Source organism: Sycon ciliatum, chromosome 1 (assembly GCF_964019385.1).
Source record: "Sycon ciliatum chromosome 1, ocSycCili1.1, whole genome shotgun sequence".
NCBI lineage: Eukaryota > Metazoa > Porifera > Calcarea > Leucosolenida > Sycettidae > Sycon > Sycon ciliatum.
Genome location: NC_088643.1, coordinates 81675007 through 81695870, shown reverse-complemented (window position 1 = coordinate 81695870; position 20864 = coordinate 81675007). Strand labels below are relative to the sequence as shown.

General features: G+C 47.8%; 1 protein-coding gene across 1 annotated transcript in view; it reads right to left on the bottom strand.

Annotated features, from left to right (window-relative positions):
- The window catches only part of LOC135805837 (ribosome-releasing factor 2, mitochondrial-like), a 32202-nt gene that overhangs the window by 6726 nt on the left and 4612 nt on the right, over positions 1-20864 (bottom strand). Inside the window, exons 9-19 of the mRNA XM_065319953.1 lie at positions 20700-20777; positions 20268-20416; positions 19739-19778; positions 19234-19334; positions 18798-18897; positions 18043-18259; positions 17370-17443; positions 16920-17069; positions 15956-16139; positions 15306-15448; positions 2903-2953 (exon numbers count right to left, since the gene is read on the bottom strand). Coding sequence (XP_065176025.1) covers positions 2903-2953; positions 15306-15448; positions 15956-16139; positions 16920-17069; positions 17370-17443; positions 18043-18259; positions 18798-18897; positions 19234-19334; positions 19739-19778; positions 20268-20416; positions 20700-20777 — 1287 coding nt within the window. The remainder of the gene's footprint in view (positions 1-2902; positions 2954-15305; positions 15449-15955; positions 16140-16919; positions 17070-17369; positions 17444-18042; positions 18260-18797; positions 18898-19233; positions 19335-19738; positions 19779-20267; positions 20417-20699; positions 20778-20864) is intronic.

Sequence of the window (20864 nt, the reverse complement as noted above, 5' to 3'; positions counted from 1 at the left end):
TTGACAAAGTCAACCATCAAGCGATAGTGAAGGAGCTCCACGATATTGGGATCGGCTCAGTTGCACTCGATTGGCTCGTCGATTACCTCAAGGACATACAGCAGAGAGTGGGCCTGCGGTGTCCCACAAGGCAGCGTCTTGGGGCCTGCAATTTTCTCCCTCTATACGAAGGTGAAATTTCATTACCATCCATGACCAACTCTGCCAACATGGCTCCAACGCAACGCAAACTTCCATCAACGCGAAGGCGTTCATAAACAAATTTACCGCTCATGCACCCCTGCATCAATACTATTTTAAAGCCGGAGTGACACCGTATATGCACGCAATGGCGTATCACGCCCCAGAGAGGCTGACGTGTCTATCATCAAGACAAACATGCCCTACCAGTCGTGGTGTCCAAAGTTGCCACCTTTCTAGCTGACAAGGGGTTGATTCTCGCGAAGGCGTTCATCAACAAATTTACCGCTCTTGCACCCCTGCATCAATGCTATGTTAAAGCCGGAGTGACGCCATACATGCACGCAATGGCGTATCACGCCCCGGAGAGGCTGACGTGTCTATCATCAAGAAAAATAAATAATGCCGAAAGTTTGAGGTCGGATGCAGATTTTGTAGCTCCAGTCGATGCGGAATTTTCCTGGTTTGTGCTAAGCGGCCGTGCGCCTGTCGAACGTGCCTGATGCAGAGTAGTGGACGGTGTTGCCGGTGCAACGGCAAATCCACCTGTGTCAGATGTGAATGCACCAAGGCTGGCCGCCATTGCACAAACTGCTATCCCTCGGCGAAGGATCGTTGCCAAAATCGAGCACCAACACCCAGGCCCCTCACGACAGTTGAGGAGGCCCGTACAGCCGCAGGTAGTACTAGTAGTTTTGAAGCTGATGTTCGTACCGTAGTCGACCGTACGGTAGTGCAGGGTATGCAGACCCCCAGGAAGGCAACAACAGCTGAGGAGATTGCCTCAGCTGCGCTCTCCGCGGCGCTGTCGACGACTCCTGTCTCGGTATCGAGCTCCCAGCAAAACGGCAAAAAATTGACTTTGGTGAAAATTTAAATTGTTGTTGCAATTTCATGCAATTTCATTATTCAATTTTGTAATTGACGCACTTACAATCCACTAAAAAAAAACACCAGAAATAATCCCTGAAATAAAAAAATTAAAAAATCATCAAGACAACCATGCCCTATCAGTCGTGGTGTCCAAAGTTGCCACCTTTCTAGCTGACAAAAACGCAACCAGTACAAGTACAACAGCCTGCTGCAGCAGATAACAGCGCTAGGTTGCTCAGTGCGCCGGTGCACTACTCACAGGTACAGGATTACACATGTTCATACCCCAGTACTATGCAACCCCAAATAGACCCAGGCACTCAGGTCACGACGTACTACGAAAACCGGTCGAAGCGCTCAGACCAACTGCAGGGAAGGTCCCGTACGAAATGTTGTGCTTAGTATGTGGGCAACTTCATTAGTGGGTGCACATCAGAATTCAAGATTCAAGACTACAGTCTCTCATGACCAAGGACCACCAGTATTTTCGCCACATCCACTAGACATGGGCGACCAACAGCCTCTGATGAAACCATCTCTGTTATACGAGGAAACTCAGCACCATTTTTCGCCTACAATTCTCATCAACACTGGGCCGTCTACGGTCCCTTGAGCGCTTCTTCCCCCCTCTCCCATCGATGTATGGACTATCCCCCCCCCCCCCCTCTCCCATCGATGCATCTACTATGCTCCCCCCCCCCCCCCTTCTCTCATCGATACATTGACTATCCCCCCCCCCCCCCCTCTCCCATCAATGCATAGACTATCTGCTGACCCCAATCGGCGAGGTAGATCACTCCATCTGCACACTACCTAGCCTGTTTTTGTAATTGATGCTGTTCCTCCGTTTTTGCCGGGTTGTGCTCACTGATAAAAAATAATTTATAATACTTTAAACTTCCCTTATTTCCTTGCCCTAGCACTCAAGCTGGTTCCAAAGAGAAACAAATATGCTGCCATGTGCGATCAGCATAACACAATTTTTTTCTTTAATTAATTGCATATTTGCTCTTGGTCCTTGATTGGCTTCAACCTCACTTCCTTGTATTGGCTATTTTCATTATGTGCCATGAACTGCAGACATTAACCTTTTGAGCCCGGGCCCATTGAAAACCTCTGCCACGCAGTAAAATTTTTAATTCACTCTATGTGAGCAAACTTGATTTCAAACAATTCTTTCATGTATCCTGAGCACAGAACTGTTTTTGTTTTGGAAATACGACAAAGATTACAAAAGTTATGACCGTTTTCATAAAGGTAGCTATACGCGAAATTGGTATTTTGAAATGTATGCACGCGCATTTAACTCCAGTTCAAACTTACGGAGCGACTCGCATATTTTTTTACGGTACTCGTACATCCTAGGAGTCCTCTGTGCAGCGATACAGCTCGACGCCACGCCACGGAAGAAACGCGGTATCGATGTAGTTCCGTACTGACTCGTGACGTTGTAGAGCGTCACGCGTGTCACAGTGGCAGTGGTCATGACGTGTCAGAACGTCACGTGTGCTCAAAAGGTTAAATTAATAATTAAAAAATAAAAATAAAATAACACTGCGTACCGCTGAATGTCGCAAAACGCACGTCGCAGGAGTTAACCCAGCAACTTTTGCAATGGTGCACCTGCGCAAACTTTCCGAGGAGATTTCAGCAAGACAGGTGACTTGCACTTGAGACATTGGATTGTTGCACAGACAGAATTTCCGAAGTTGAAACTTGTTGTAGAAATCCACGCCGGACAAAAATCTGTACAAAGCCGAATGCTGCTGCTCACCCTAGTTTAAAACGTGCCGTGAAATTGCAAAAAGTGGGTCATGAATAATTTAGGGCAAACATTAGCTGGCATTACCTGCAGATGCATAACTGGCTCCAACAAACGAATTTCTGCACTGGCCATAGCCTGTGAAAAGCAAACAAGGTAAATGCAAGAAATAGCAACTGTTACAGACACTTGCACATGAATTCACAATTATTGTATTTGCTCGTTCGAATTTATTAATTAAATTATTTTGTATTTTGTTTCTCTCACCTTTCACTATTCCCGAGTTGATCACGTACGTGCGTGCTCCACTCTGTTGCAGTTAGAGGCAGCTACTCTACATGCAGTCGAGTCGATTCTATTGTGTATCTGCATGTCTCCTTGATAATATCTGTCCAGCTCTAAATAATTAGAATTAAATTCCTTCTCTCTTCTCTCCCGCTTCTTCTCTTCGATTTATTTATTTTCGCTTCTCTCAGTTATTTCAGTTTTATTCCACTTTGTAAAGAACAAGAACAAGTAATGGTTCGAAGGAAATCTTGTCTACCATGGCCACAGGGCCGCAACATGGTCCTTCGAGCCGGATGAGCAGTTCTAAAGAAATATACAGTCTTCAGATTACAGAAACACAGCAATGTTGCTGCGAAATCGTAGAGGTAAGGGCGAAACGGATATGGCCGATGTCGCCGAGCAGGCTGCTGAGCTGGAGTTGCCAGCATCCCCTGCCTCACTCGCCTCATCGATGAGATCGTCCTCCTCCGTGAAACGGCAAAAAGCGGAGGCCAATTAAATTTGGAGATGGCACGACGTTTGATGGCAATTGAGGAGGCGGAGGCGCAAGAACGACTGGATAGGCAGAGGCGTTTGCTTCAATTGGAGTTGGAGGCGCGCCATGCCCAAATCGAAAACACCTCGTCCTCTCGTTCGCGACGATCGTCTCGTCCTGCATCCAGTGCGCCGACTCAGCATTTGAGGCCGTTGTTGGCATTGTCGACTACCCGATCAGCAGCGTCGTTGATCAGCTCTGGCCAGGAGAATGAAGTAGAAGTAAGCTCATCTCAGCCCCGATTAGAAACAGTGTGTAAACTTCCGGGAAAGTCCGCCTTGACAGCTACTACCAGTCAAGTGTCAGTCAGTTCGGCAGGAAACGCGAGCTCGAGCTCCAACAACAAGTCGTTTGGCGCAGCCACCTTCTTTGTCTTGTACATGTACCACTACCAGCGTGATCACCAAAACAATGAAAAAATCAAAATCAAGAAAAAATATTTGACTTGAAGATTTGTTGGGATTTGAACTCACAACTTCATGGTCAGCAGACAGCATGCATAACCACAAGGCCAAAAAGGAAGGGATAAATCGTGGGTTTTGATAACAAATCGATACTGGCTTCCAGGGCAAATTATAAACCATGGGAAAAAGGCCAGAAACCTGGCCGAAATACTAACTCCTTAACGGTTGGTCCAATTGTTTCGAAACCTTCACAGAACAATTTGCCGTGCCCTAACAAGCCGTTTTATGTACTTTGTTGTCCAAATTTCCCTTATCTTCATACTTTTTAAGACCCAAACTTGATTGCTAATCTTTTTGAAACAGACTGTATACAGGCATTGGGTAGAGACCCAGAAACCCGGCACTGCACACGCCACACTTGCGCTAGTTGCGGCAGGGACAACAGCAACAAAGCCAGCTCAGGAGAGTCCTGAGGCTGGAGGCCTGCACCCAGCGCAAGCAGCAAACGGCATGCAGAAGTTTCTGATCCGACAGACGGTTGGTCGTGACTTGCCGGCGTTCTCTGGCGACTCGGAGGAGTGGCCCATATTCGCCTCGACCTACCAGAGGACGTCAGACGAGTGTGGGTAGCCATGACATCAGCTTGCGAGTGTTTTCTTTGTGGCTGGCGGACAAGGCTGAAGCAGCTGTGCGCGTCATGGATCTGCCGGGTACCCGAACCGACAAGACGCAGCGGGTGTACAGTCACCAGGAAGTTTCGACAGTATACAGCACAGCAGCAGCGACGGCACCAGCAAGTGCAGCCAGTAAGAAGCAGTCAGCCTGCCTTTGCTGCAAACAAGTGCAGCATGCCCTCCGCGAGTGTTCAGCATTCAAGAAGCTTGGCCAGAAAGCCCGTTTTGAGCTGGTCAAACGTCACCGTCTTTGTTTTTCTTGCCTGACCAGTGGACACACTACCAGGGAGTGTGGCAGCAGGAAGCAGTGCAGTACCACCATCATGTGCTCCTGCACAAGGGCAAGGCTGCAGAGAAGCCAGTTGACACTTGTGGGCACACCGGTATTCCTGGTACAACCCGAGTACTGCTGCGAGTTTTGCCAGTGACGTTAGTGGCCCAAAGGGTTGTGTGGAGACACTTGCTCTGCTGGACGAAGCCTCAACTGTCACGCTAATGGACAAGGCCTTAGCGGATGACATAGGTGCTGTTGGACAGTCGGATCCCCTGCATATGGCATGGACGAATTCGACGACGCACACAGACAACTCGTCATGCAGAGTCTCTGTATTTGGTCAATGGCAGCGATGGCACCCAGCATCAACTGGATGATGTGAGAACAGCCAAGGACCTCAAGTTGCATTCACAGTCAATGGATGGCAGAGGGCTGGCGAGGCGATGGCCTCATTTAGATGACTCCAGAGTGGCGTCATACCCAGCAGTACAACCGAGGATGCTCATTGGGCAAGACAATGGACACCTCACAGTGGCACGTGAAGTCGTCGAAGGCCCGCCAAATGCACCTATGCTGACGAGAACCCTTCTTGGTTGGGTAGTGCACGGTCGCATTGGAGCTCGGACTCACCAAGATCAACTCGAGCCGGAGGCGCTCTACCACATCTCGCAGCCTGAGTCGGATGAGTGCATCGACACGACCGAAGTGAAGAAAGAGTTTGTTGCGGCGGCAACATCCCTGCCAAGGCCCCAGCAAATTGCCAAAGCGCTGCCTGACGTCAACCGTTTCTCGTCATGGAAACGTCTCATCTGCACAACCGCGTATGTTGCCAGGTTCATCGCAAACACACGGGCCAGAGTTCGCGGACAAACTGTCGAATCAACCGCAGCCATCTCAGCCAAGGAAATGGATGCGGCCGAGCAGCTCTGGATGAAATCTGTGCAGGCAGAGTGTTTTGCCGAAAAAGTGGCATTGTTGAGCGATGGCCAGCCTGTCAGCACCAGCAGTCGTCTACGACACCTAGCACCAACCATTGATGAGGACGGGATCCTGCGGGTTCAGGGTCGCCTCACACATGCAACGGAAATGGCGTACAGTGCGAAACATCCGGCTATCCTGTGTCCGAAGCATAGGTACACACAGCTCCTAGTCCATGAATACCATCTGCGTTCTGGCCATCATGGACACGAGAGGACATTGAATGAGCTTCGCCAGCAGTACTGGGTGACGGCAGGTCGAGCAGCTGTGAAGCGAGCATGGTCTGAGTGTCAATACTGCAAGAACCAACGAGCCAATCCCAAGCCACCTGTAATGGGAAATCTACCTGTCCAGCGCTTGACCCCGTTCCTGCGACCATTCATGTTCACCGAGCAGGACGGGACACCGTCACTAGCTGTAGGTGATGTCGTGATGGTCGTCGACAGCAACCAGCCACGAGGGCAGTGGTCTCGGGGCCGACTAGAGGCTGTACACCCGGGCAGTGATGGCGTTGTGCGAGTGGCAGATGTCCGCACCAAGTCTGGACTGTACCGGCAACCAGTTGTCAAGCTCGCGAAGCTGGACGTGCTGCGCTAAGTTTATTTGTGATTTGTAACAGGTCATCGGTTCCCTGTTACCAGGGGGAGAATGATACAGACACTTGCACATGAATTCACAATTATTGTATTTGCTCGTTCGAATTTATTTGTATTTTGTTTCTCTCACCTTTCACCATTCCCGAGTTGATCACGTACGTGCGTGCTCCACTCTGCTGCAGTTAGAGGCAGCTACTCTACATGCAGTCGAGTCGATTCTATTGTGTATCTGCATGTCTCCTTGATAATATCTGTCCAGCTGTAAATAATTAGAATTAAATTCCTTCTCTCTTCTCTCCCGCTTCTTCTCTTCGATTTATTTATTTTCGCTTCTCTCAGTTATTTTCGTTTTGTTTGTACTTTGTACGCTATCGCTCAATCTGCATGGCGCGATGCAGTTTATGGATGTCGTCACTCCTTGGGGCGCAGTGCACCGGATGCGCAGTGACCTCTACGATGTACGCCAGAGCTAGGCATGTTTTTTTGGCTGCATGTTTCCTTTTGCGCTGCCAGCTTTTCTGTTTTGAAGCTATATGTACGCGTGTCGCTCTTTGCTTTTCAGAACTCTTTGAGTTTCAGTTTTATTCCACTTTGTAAAGAACAAGAACAAGTAATGGTTCGAAGGAAATCTTGTCTACCATGGCCACAGGGCCGCAACAGCAACGATAATCAGCTTTATAAATGCATGCATCCAACTGCACATGCATCAATATGCGTGCGCACACGTACACACACGCACACATGCACATACACACACGTGCGTGCGCACACACACACACACGCCCACGCATACACTGCGAGCACCCACCCAGCAACCATAGCAGAATGTATGACACATGTACAGAAGATCACACATGATGAGCAGTTGGTGGCTATAGCACAGCAGCACAATGGTGGACACACATGCACGTTTGGGACATCATGCAGCGCACCATGACAGGGTTGATGTTTCCGTGTGGCACCAGAGCCAATCACTGTCTTTACATCTTGCATGCATTGTAGTGTCCGGTTTGGAGATAATGAAGATCACTTCATGTAAATAAAGCCACTAAACCACTAAACCACTAAACCTGCTTCAGCACATAGAGAACAGCACATAGAGAACAGCACATAGAGAGCAGCACATAGAGTACAGCACATAGAGAACAGCACATAGAGAACAGCACATAGAGAACAGCACATAGAGAACAGCACATAGAGTACAGCACATAGAGAACAGCACATAGAGAACAGCACATAGAGAACAGCACATAGAGAACAGCACATAGAGAACAGCACATAGAGAACAGCACATAGAGAACAGCACATAGAGAACAGCACATAGAGTACAGCACATAGAGAACAGCACATAGAGTACAGCACATAGAGAACAGCACATAGAGAACAGCACATAGAGAACAGCACATAGAGAACAGCACATAGAGTACAGCACATAGAGAACAGCACATAGAGAACAGCACATAGAGAGCAGCACATAGAGTACAGCACATAGAGAACAGCACATAGAGAACAGCACATAGAGAACAGCACATAGAGAACAGCACATAGAGAACAGCACATAGAGTACAGCACATAGAGAACAGCACATAGAGAACAGCACATAGAGAACAGCACATAGAGAACAGCACATAGAGAACAGCACATAGAGAACAGCACATAGAGTACAGCACATAGAGTACAGCACATAGAGAACAGCACATAGAGAACAGCACATAGAGAACAGCACATAGAGAACAGCACATAGAGTACAGCACATAGAGAACAGCACATAGAGAACAGCACATAGAGAACAGCACATAGAGAACAGCACATAGAGTACAGCACATAGAGAACAGCACATAGAGAACAGCACATAGAGAACAGCACATAGAGTACAGCACATAGAGTACAGCACATAGAGTACAGCACATAGAGAACAGCACATAGAGAACAGCACATAGAGAACAGCACATAGAGAACAGCACATAGAGAACAGCACATAGAGAACAGCACATAGAGAACAGCACATAGAGAACAGCACATAGAGAACAGCACATAGAGAACAGCACATAGAGAACAGCACATAGAGAACAGCACATAGAGAACAGCACATAGAGAACAGCACATAGAGAACAGCACATAGAGAACAGCACATAGAGAACAGCACATAGAGAACAGCACATAGAGAACAGCACATAGAGAGCAGCACATAGAGAACAGCACATAGAGAACAGCACATAGAGAACAGCACATAGAGAACAGCACATAGAGAACAGCACATAGAGAACAGCACATAGAGAACAGCACATAGAGAGCAGCACATAGAGAACAGCACATAGAGAGCAGCACATAGAGAACAGCACATAGAGAACAGCACATAGAGAACAGCACATAGAGTACAGCACATAGAGTACAGCACATAGAGAACAGCACATAGAGAACAGCACATAGAGAACAGCACATAGAGAACAGCACATAGAGAACAGAACATAGAGAACAGCACATAGAGAACAGCACATAGAGAACAGCACATAGAGAACAGCACATAGAGAACAGCACATAGAGAACAGCACATAGAGAACAGCACATAGAGTACAGCACATAGAGTACAGCACATAGAGAACAGCACATAGAGAACAGCACATAGAGAACAGCACATAGAGAACAGCACATAGAGAACAGCACATAGAGTACAGCACATAGAGTACAGCACATAGAGAACAGCACATAGAAAACAGCACATAGAGAACAGCACATAGAGAACAGCACATAGAGTACAGCACATAGAGAACAGCACATAGAGAACAGCACATAGAGAACAGCACATAGAGTACAGCACATAGAGTACAGCACATAGAGAACAGCACATAAAGAACAGCACATAGAGAACAGCACATAGAGAACAGCACATAGAGTACAGCACATAGAGAACAGCACATAGAGAACAGCACATAGAGAACAGCACATAGAGTACAGCACATAGAGTACAGCACATAGAGAACAGCACATAGAGAACAGCACATAGAGAACAGCACATAGAGAACAGCACATAGAGAACAGCACATAGAGAACAGCACATAGAGAACAGCACATAGAGAACAGCACATAGAGTACAGCACATAGAGAACAGCACATAGAGTACAGCACATAGAGAACAGCACATAGAGTACAGCACATAGAGAACAGCACATAGAGAACAGCACATAGAGTACAGCACATAGAGAACAGCACATAGAGAACAGCACATAGAGTACAGCACATAGAGAACAGCACATAGAGAACAGCACATAGAGTACAGCACATAGAGAACAGCACATAGAGTACAGCACATAGAGTACAGCACATAGAGTACAGCACATAGAGAACAGCACATAGAGTACAGCACATAGAGTACAGCACATAGAGAACAGCACATAGAGAACAGCACATAGAGAACAGCACATAGAGAACAGCACATAGAGAACAGCACATAGAGAACAGCACATAGAGTACAGCACATGTGAGCGGACAAGGTAGAAATGGAACGTTAACTGCAGTCTGGCAAAAACTGTTTTTTTGCATGAAGGTCACCTACAACTATCTGTTTTTCAGATCCCAAAGTTTCAGGCTGATACTATGGTGGGAAGTGCCTTTCATTCACCATTTTCTAGATGCCGGTCAGTATTTTAACGTCTGTTTCGGGATGATTTAAACAGTCCACCCTTCAGTACAACCAAAACACTGAAAGAAAACCCCATTATCTTGGCCTATATTTCTCCACAAGTGTATATCAGTGTGAAAGATGAGCTGATCACACACATGGACTCGTTTGAGGTGGAACCAAGCAACAAAACCACATAACTAGAAACAGCCAGAGCCGAAAAATCAGCTCCAGAGTAACTCGTGATGCAAGGCAAAATAATAGGATTGTTGAAGCTGGTACTCAATCCACACATCAAATACCACTACACACATGTCAAAAATAGAAGAATTTGGCGGACAAATGGTAATTCCAGTGCGTTCTTGCTTCAGCCATGTGTGCACGCTCTCATTGTATACTGTTGGCGACCTCGGACTCTGCTCTGATGCATTGAGGCTCCCGACGACTGAGCGGCGCACCTTGGTAATATAGTTTGTAACATTTTGGCAGGAGACAGACAGCTCTTGAACACACAGCATCGAAATAATATTCCGGAGACGCACCACCAATACGGTGCCCATTGGCGAAGCAGGACGAGTCCACAGACTTGAGAAACTGTACTTAACGTAACGTTACACATCAGTCCGCAATCCGAGGCCCGATTTGACTTCTTTCCACTCAGCTCATGTTCACCAGCCTTGACCATTCTGTGTATCTCAATTCTTAAAACACTCATTTCCAGACAGTGCACGATGCAGGTCTGCCACTTGCATCCAATGCATTGGGCAACAGCTAGCTAGTTGTTCTGGGCTATTAAGTCCCTGTATACGTTCCCCTGTGGTGCACGACGCTATTGTTTCTTCAGCTCCTGCCCTGTGTGCTTCAGAGCTCTGAAGTCGGTTCGGCGTATACATTCAGTACAACTCAGCATCCACAGGAACGTTCCCCTTCATTGGTGTTATCATCATCACTGCTGTCACCACGTTCGCCTGCATCCGAAAGATCCATCTCATTTGTTCCCTATGTCTTTTTGTACCGCGCTGAAGCCAGCAGCAAACAAAACGCTGATCGGCACGTCGTTTTCGGCGTAGTGGAAGACGCTCTCGACTACTACCTGACTCAGAAACGCTCTCAGAATCAGAGAAGCTCTCAGCACCTGACAGCAGGCTATCAGCTGATCGCCGTCACCTCCAAATTCGCCCGTCAATACGCCACCCGTCGCACAACTAGCTGCCATATCTTCCTTCAGCCATAACGGATTCACTTCAAATTTTGAGTGCTGGACCTTGAAGCCCTGTGCTGAGCGAGGCACAAGCGCTTGATGCAAATAGAGCCCTCTAACCCAGGTAAAAAATATGCCACAGTTTGCCAAACTTCAAACGCCTGTATCTCAAAATGATGTCATGCAGCTAACGTTCCATTTCTACCTTGTCCGCTCACACATAGAGAACAGCACATAGAGAACAGCACATAGAGTACAGCACATAGAGTACAGCACATAGAGAACAGCACATAGAGTACAGCACATAGAGAACAGCACATAGAGAACAGCACATAGAGAACAGCACATAGAGTACAGCACATAGAGAACAGCACATAGAGAACAGCACATAGAGTACAGCACATAGAGTACAGCACATAGAGAACAGCACATAGAGTACAGCACATAGAGAACAGCACATAGAGAACAGCACATAGAGAACAGCACATAGAGTACAGCACATAGAGAACAGCACATAGAGAACAGCACATAGAGTACAGCACATAGAGTACAGCACAATCATAGAGAACAGCACATAGAGTACAGCACATAGAGAACAGCACATAGAGTACAGCACATAGAGAACAGCACATAGAGTACAGCACATAGAGAACAGCACATAGAGAACAGCACATAGAGAACAGCACATAGAGAACAGCACATAGAGAACAGCACATAGAGTACAGCCATGGAGGCAGTACAACCTACTTCAGCACATAGAGAACAGCCATGGAGGCAGTAAATTTCAGAAGCCACTGTCTTGGCTCCATCGACTACAGTCCATTCATAAAAAGATGGGCCCTGGATCTGGCGAGCTCCCGTATTTGGCAATTTTTCTTGATTTCATCGTACACAGTGCAGTGCTGCGAAATTTGAATGTGAAAAAGGGTCCAAAATGAGTACCAGAACTGGGGTTCGAACCGCGCGATGCACTGTTCCAGGCGGGGTCAAACGGCCCGGATATTTATGGTTTTCCCAATTCAGTGCCTTTGGGGCAAAACCTGGCCGAAATCCTATTCTTGTTATGGCTTGCTTTTTGGACAAAAAAACTTCAGAAACATAATTGGAAGAGGATTCCATATAGGGGACTGCAGAAAAAATTCTAAAAAAATTCAACGTTTTGACACATTTATGGCCAAAAGCTAGAAGTCCATCTTTTTCTGAATGGACTGTAAGCACACAGTAGGCCTATTTACCCATTATTGGGTGATCTCTTGGTGTAACAGCGGGCAATACTCAGTATACATGGAATTTAGTCTCTGTATGGCATTGCACACTTACAAACACCATGTGCATTTTACTTTAGACACGTAGTCATTTACTACATTTACTACAGTGTTGCTCAATGATACCTGATTGTTATGTTATCATGTCATGTCGCCCGTGCCTGCCCTTCCTGGCGTGAGATGCAGAGCTCACAGCCCAAGGGGACAATGATGCGTGAACACCTCCTGCTCTTCCGCTTGAGCACGTCTCTTCACTTGCCAGGGCTGGGAGTTCTTGGTGTATTCCGATTGGATGTCTGGCTGGCCTTGCGTTGCCCGGATTGGCTGTACAGCTTCATCCCACGATGTCCTCCGCCAGCTTCGCCGATGGTTCGCTGATGTTGGTGTGCCTCGCAAGCTTGTGACTGATGGTGGTCCGCAATTTTCGTCACCACGTTTCCGGGAATTCTGCCAAAGCTGGGGTGTGGTTCACTGCATGTCCTCGCCACACTTCCTGCAGTCCAATGGCCACGCTGAATCTGCCGTGAAGAAAGCTGTCAAGCGTCTCATCTTGAAGACCACCCAGAATGACGACTTGGATGTGGATGAATTTCAACGGGCATTACTTGAATGGTGGAATATGGCCCCGTGCCGACGGTCGCAGTCCAGCGGAAGTATTGTCTGGGAGACCTATACGAGTGTCTCGTTCCTGTATGCCCACAGTTCTAGCTTTGCCCCTGTATGGCGAGAAGCCGCCCTCTCCATTGATTCATAACCCTTAGCCGACACTACCCGCTCCAACCGGTCAGCCCGAGACCTCCGTCCTTTGACAATTGGCTGTCATGTTGACCTGCAGCACCCGCAGACCAAGCGTCAGTCGTCAAGTGGTACCGTCGTCGCCATTGGTGACAGCAGAGATTACTACGTGAAGCTCCCCAGTGGCCGTGTCCATTGGCGCAACCGTCGTTTCCGGTGTCCCTACGCCCCGCCATGTTTGGACACTCCTGCAGCTGCGGCTCCTTCCGTGAATCCTGCTCCAGGTGCTCACATCGTGCCCTGTCGCAGCACACGTCAGTCCTGCCCAGCCGATCAGCTCGATATCCGCTCCCACTCTGGACAATCCTATGTGTGAGTTCCACTGCACAGTTTAGTGTCACTCAGTATGTTTCATGCAATGCCCTCATACCTTGTTGTATTTCTAATAAGTATCTTTACCTATTCCATAATTTCTGCTTCTTGTTTTTGCAGATCACATTCATCACAGTCAATTCTTATCCCCCGTGATCTCGAAGAAGGAGGCATGTTATGTTATGATAATAATTATCATGATTTGGTCACGTGTGATCCCGTACCGTACATGTTGCACTCAGTTCTCTTGTCTCTTGACCATGCTGTTTTCCTGGTCGATTGAACTTTCCTTTTCCCATGTCTGAAAGTAATAATATTGTTCTCCTGCTTGACTTGTCTTTGGGGGGGGGGGGGGGGGGCTGGGGGGCTGTGAACATTCCACTGATCACGTGAATCAAGTATGCGTAGCCCTGCACCACTACACATCCCAGTGTTCGTAGGTCTAGGGTTGCACAGTGTCCGGCCAGGCATTCACTCACATGATCGGATTTCATTGAGCACAACTGTAACGTTACGTGAACTGCAGTATCAGACACTTCACTAGCAGCTCCGCTACTGGTCAATACAATGATTGATGACTACATGTAGTTCCATAGTCCTATCACTCAGCTCAATGTGCTACGTTGCACATCAGCATACATGTACCCGTAAGTGTGAGGTAACGGCCTGTCTGAAGTACGCACATGTACAGTTGAGCTCGGTGAAATCCGACCCAACGTGCAAAACTGGCGCCCCATGCCAGTTCTGATTACATCAATGTATTTGTACATGTGTATGTCCAGCCGCATTCGTGCCACTTCCAGGGCGTCAAGCGCCGTGCAAATCGAGGGCGCTAAATAAGCACTTCAGGTCGGATTTCACCGAGCACAAGTGTACATGAATGTATGAAAACACTCCGTCTGTTCACATGCGCAGCTGAAAAAAAGATTACGACAGTACTGCTCCATGAAATCCAGTCGCATCACTGAAGTAACTTAAAGTTTGCGCCTTGCACCATTGCGCAGCCCAGTGTTTTGTAGGGCTGCGCAGCGCCCGGCGCGCACTTGAGTGACGCTACTGGATTTCAGTGTGCAGCACTGTACACGCACACACAGTCACCCAGAGACTGAGAGGCAAACAAGCATACTACATGCACACACAGTCACCCAGAGACTGAGAGGCAAACAAGCATACTACACGCACACACAGTCACCCAGAGACTGAGAGGCAAACAAGCATACTACACGCACACACAGTCACCCAGAGACTGAGAGGCAAACAAGCATACTACACGCACACACAGTCACCCAGAGACTGAGAGGCAAACAAGCATACTACACGCACACACAGTCACCCAGAGACTGAGAGGCAAACAAGCATACTACACGCACACACAGTCACCCAGAGACTGAGAGGCAAACAAGCATACTACACGCACACACAGTCACCCAGAGACTGAGAGGCAAACAAGCATACTACACGCACACACAGTCACCCAGAGACTGAGAGGCAAACAAGCATACTACACGCACACACAGTCACCCAGAGACTGAGAGGCAAAGTGACATACCTCGGAAAAGCACATGGACGCCGCTAGAGTTAGCAGCTCATTTGACATCCATGTCTTGCAGTCTAAGTCGGTGATCTTGGCGTCAATGCAGCGAACAGGGAACGACAACAAAGGGCCCACAGTGCGTGCACCTTGCTCCATGCCTACAGCACGAAAGCAGCATACGGAAATATCCATGCACACATCACAACTCTCAGAGTCATCGTAGTACTGTACATCAGTTGCACAATTGTCTGATCACGTTGAAGGCAAAATGACCCTGGGCCAGCACTAGACCCTGGCGATAAATACGGAGTATTACTGGGTATGCTAGTAACAGTAGAAAGTGGGCAAGGGTCCAGCCAGCCCTCCTGAATCAGGAACCTGCTCCCGCTTTATGCATGAGCAACCAAAGTGCACATACAGTACATACCCCTATGTGCACTTTCAAGTGGCTACTACAAGGTGCAGAATGCAAACAGCCAAGTGCTAGGTGGCTAATACTAGTAATAGTGTCACAGTAACCTCTATCAGGAACGGCATCAAGTGCTTGAGTGCAGTGCGTACAGTACGGGGCCCATGTACACAATGTACATTGTGCGACTCGGCTTTGCTGTAATTCTGAAGAGATCAAGAGCTCAGATACAGGAGTAATCACACCCTAGTAGTACCTTCACGCAGAGCAGCAATCCGCATAGCACCGGCTTCGCCTGTCAGCAGAGCATGTAGCTCGGACGTTTTCCCAAACGTCAACTCTACAAGTGACTTTTCGGCCAGCTCCCGGAACTCGTCACCGGGGGTACGCGATAGCTCCAGCTCCAGCTTGACGTCAAAGTTGCGACCGTTGTGACTGAGCTACACCGAAGAAAACACACACACACACACACCAGGCACATAATGAATTCATACGGCCGTAGCTGAGCCATGCAATCACCGATACCGACCAGGTTGTGCCAGTGGCAAATCCTAGTACATGTTCTACCTACATATCGGGTGGCACGGTCAGACTCTAGGGAAAGTACAGTCCCATTGCCCGTGTGTCATGTGATGGTTCAAACTCCTGTACATGTGCTGGATAAGATCCACCCTGAAATCAAATAACGGGCAGTAACCGGTAGGGCTGAAACGAATGCTCAATGAAGCGAACGAATATTCTTTTTCCGAATACATGCGAAACGAAGAATAATCCGAATATTCTAAACCATACAATTTCCATGGATACCTAGTTTTATCCATGGTAACCATAGACCATTAATTGGCGCCACCCCCATTACAAGAGAGACATTTGAAAAAGCATTTGTCTTGCTGATTATAACACATCGAATTCGAAAGAGGCAAGCCTACTTATATTTTGCACCAAATAAGCTTGATCGATGTCAAAAAGGCGAGTTTCTGTACATTTACGAATATTCCTATTCTACTTTAACGAAGAATATTCTTTTTCCGCCTTGCATATTTCGAATATTCGAATAATTCGAATATTCCCTTCAGCCCTAGTAACCGGTTCTCCGACCGTTCGTTCAGCGGATACCCGGTCATGCGGACGGTGTAACTCTTTAAGCCCTACAAACAATGCATAGTACCACGATGAGCCATGGCATGTGAGACTACTTAGCATAGAGAAGGATATCTTACTTTCTTTGTCACACAGTGTCGAATCGGAGCGGCCAGGGTCTCACGGTACGCCACCTGCAGAGGGCCCAGCTTAGCGTTGCACTTGTACTCTTTACGCAGCCGATCCTGAATGATCTCGATGTGCAGCTCGCCCATACCCGACAAGATTGTCTGCGTGCACAAGAACACACAGCGTGCCGCATGGTCAAGAACACAGCATGCCACATGGTCGAGAACACAGAACACATCGAGGCCATCCTCCCATGGTGCAGATTCAAGTACAGTACATGCACACAGTAGCACATACAAGTACATGCAAGCTCACATGAACAGCAAGAAGAACACTCAGCAACGGGAAAGGATGGGGGAGGGGTGGGGGTGGTGGGCGGCAACGGGGCACTGCGGAGATAGCGGTTGCATGCAGAATAAGGACATCTGCTGTGAAAGTGCTGTGAAAGTGCTGTGGCCTACCTCATCATCCTCTCCGCTGGTAACACGAAGACTGGGATCTTCTCTGGCCAAACATGCTAGTGCATGGTCCAGGGCTGCACATGTACAGGCACATGCACAGGCAATATGGTTAGAAAACACATGGAGACTACAGGGAAGTGTACAAGCATGCATTTACTTGTAAAGTCAGAAACCCTTGTGAACACTGACAGTGCACCCTTCGAATATCCAAGAAAGTGCAGCAAATTTGATGGAAAATAACGACAAACACTTGACCCTGACAGGGCTAACGTTCTACAGAAGTTGTACTGTTGAGTGACTCATGAGATATAACGCTACTTACCCCCACCACCACACACACACACATACACACCTGATATGCACACATTTCAAACTTACAATGTACTGAAACGTACCCACGTGTATCTCGTACATGCAATATCAGCCAAAGTCTGCTTTAGGGGCTGCATCGCAGCACTCTCAATCACTCCCAGTCACCCAAAAGGAAACCACCACACCAACACACACCAACACCAACACCAACACACACACACACACACACACACCAACACACCAACACACACCAACACACACCAACACACACCAACACACACACACACACACACACACACACACACACACACACACACACACACACACACACACACACACACACACACACGCACCCACATACCTTGCTGATGAGCCGCACTTTCCACTTCCACAGTACAGAAGAACACTGGTTCCGGCACTCGCATGCCAGGCAAACTTGTTATTGAGCTGCCTTCTGTTTTCTCCACGGGAGCAAGATCTAAAGCCTCTTTTCCTTTGCCTTTCCGCTTGGCTGTGCTGATGGTGGAGACTAAGTCGCCAGCGGCTGCTTTAGATAATAATGTATCACCAGTAATAGCCTGCAGAGTATGAACAGTTCAAGCAAACATCACATACATACATGACTCCACTACATGTTACTGCAATCAACGCTGCATGTACTGACTAACAGCCGCGTAGCGCAGAATCAATGGTAATTACTTTAATACGCCCACACAGCACCAAACACCATTCCAGCACCAGCGACCAACACACGTACACACACGCACACATACATACACACACATACACGCACCCCCCCCCCCCCTCACACACACACACACACACACACACACACACACATATTTGTACGCATCCGCATTCCGTCCAAATCCCAACCCAGCGAGATACCTGTGTGATCGTAGCCAGCAGCAAAGCATGAGCATGCAGTAACAGCACTATCAAACATAGCAGCATAGATTGAGCGGAAGCACGAAGCTGCGTGCACCCATTAATCTGCATTATCACCATAATGCTACACACACACACACACACACACACACACACACATGCACATGCATATGCACACACACACGCACGCACGCGCGTGCACACACACACACACAAAGCCTTGCTTACCTTTTTCAGACCAGTGACGACAGCAATGTTGCCTGCACCGATGCTGGAAACCTCGCTATACTCGTCAGCAGAGATCAGAATGACACGCTGTGCTCTCTCACTGCAGCAGCAGCAGCAGCAGCAGCAGCAGTAGCAGCAGCAGTACACAACAACACAACACAGTCATGTGGAGAGCAGAGTACCGGTAAGGGCATGTCCATGGACCATGGAACAAATCCATGACGTTCAAGACAGTGAGATCATGTAGCTATATCTACAGTCAACTTGTGTTTAGAGATCGTCGATCCTCAATACACAGAAAACTGGTCTTGATGCACACGTTCAACATGCACTCATATACTTGTATTGGCATACCACACCTGAACCCCCAGTGTTCTCGTTTGTTTGACCTATATGCAGCCATGTCACGTTACACGATTGAGGTGAGTCAACTTACACACAGTGCCGATTGATATTGTAGAACTCGTCACCAACCTTCACTTCACCAGAATACACCCTCATGAATACCAGTGGGCCACGGTTTGGATCATGTACAATCTACAAACACACACAAGTAGGAAAGTACATGTGCGACAAAGGCTCAAAACATTTTCAACCCCCCTCGTATGATCCACACAATACACAAGTATGAAAGTACATGTGCGAACTACACAACGCAAGTATGACAGTGTGTACGCATGACTGCACAGCGTCAAGCACACCATAGCAACTAGAATGCTTGTCGCTGCTGTGCCCACACCGCACAGTGCCATTGCACCCTCCCGATATCTACCCCTCGACTGACAAAAAGAGTATTAAACAGCTGTCTGGAGGGTCTAGCAATATCACAGTCTCAACAGAACTGTCCTCACTATGTCAGTGAAAAACAAGTGGAGCGGTTGGCCAAGAGAATGCAGCATGGAGCGGTGGAGTCCAGAAAATTCTATCGACCAATGGCCTACCTTGAAAACGAATGCGCAGAAGTCTTTCGCATAGTCCGGTCTACATTGCAAACACAAACCAGGAAAAATCAATCAAGCTAAGTTTTCAGCTTCATTATACCGGATGAAAAAGATTTCTTTCCTACTGCAGCGTCATTATTGATACTCCCCCTCCCCCCCCCCCCCCCTCCCTCCAACTTTACCCGTTTGTCTTTCTTTTGTTGCTATTGCTAGTCAATGCCCCTTCTTTTTCGAGAGTGTCTATTTGGTAGTAGATGCTCCGTATGGCACCGACTTCTTCACTTTGCGTTTCATCGTAGATCCATCTCCCTTGACAATTGTTCGAAAAACGCTCTCTCCCTGTCTTGGCTAGTTCATGCAGACAGCAGATGCTGCAGTAAATACACCAGCTACACGTGCCAACAATGGTTGTGGATAGCAACTAGGCACCGGCTGGCACGGATAGCAATCTCACATGTTGTCGCATCATCCATTTTTTAAGTACACACACTCGACGCACATGCGACAGACACGGATACATATTACGTACACTTCATTCTTCTGAAGGTCTGTCGGGCTTGGCAAGTATTTGACGATGGAGTCCAGGACCGGTTCGATACCTCGGTTCTTCAACGCCGTGCCGTACATGACGGGTAAGCCAGACCGCGAGACAGCCACACGCCTAACACCGGCCATTGCCTGCGGCCGAAAACAACAACACCCAATGAAAACGAAATGATCACTTTTTTTATTCTGTGCAGAAACAGAGCTCAGCGAGTAACATGCTGCAGAACGATAAAAATAATAATAATTCACAGTTCGCGTGAGGCTCGGCCTGCACGGCTGCAGGCCAAGTTTCCGCATCCATAGGAATGCCACCACCGCGAAGGATCAATCACCAAACAGACAAGTACATGAAGTCAACATCAAGATTAAAGGGTGTGCACTAAGATTTCGTATTTCATCAGTGCTGGGCACGTACCTTGTCAACTTCGACTTTACTTGCCTCGCCTCCTACTGACAGATAGTGTTCCATGAAGGCCTCATCCAACTCAGCAAGCTTGGAAGATGAAGACGGGCACAAGAGAACATGAGACTCAGATGTACATGCATGCCAGACACTGAAACAAGCCTCCAGGCAGGGCAA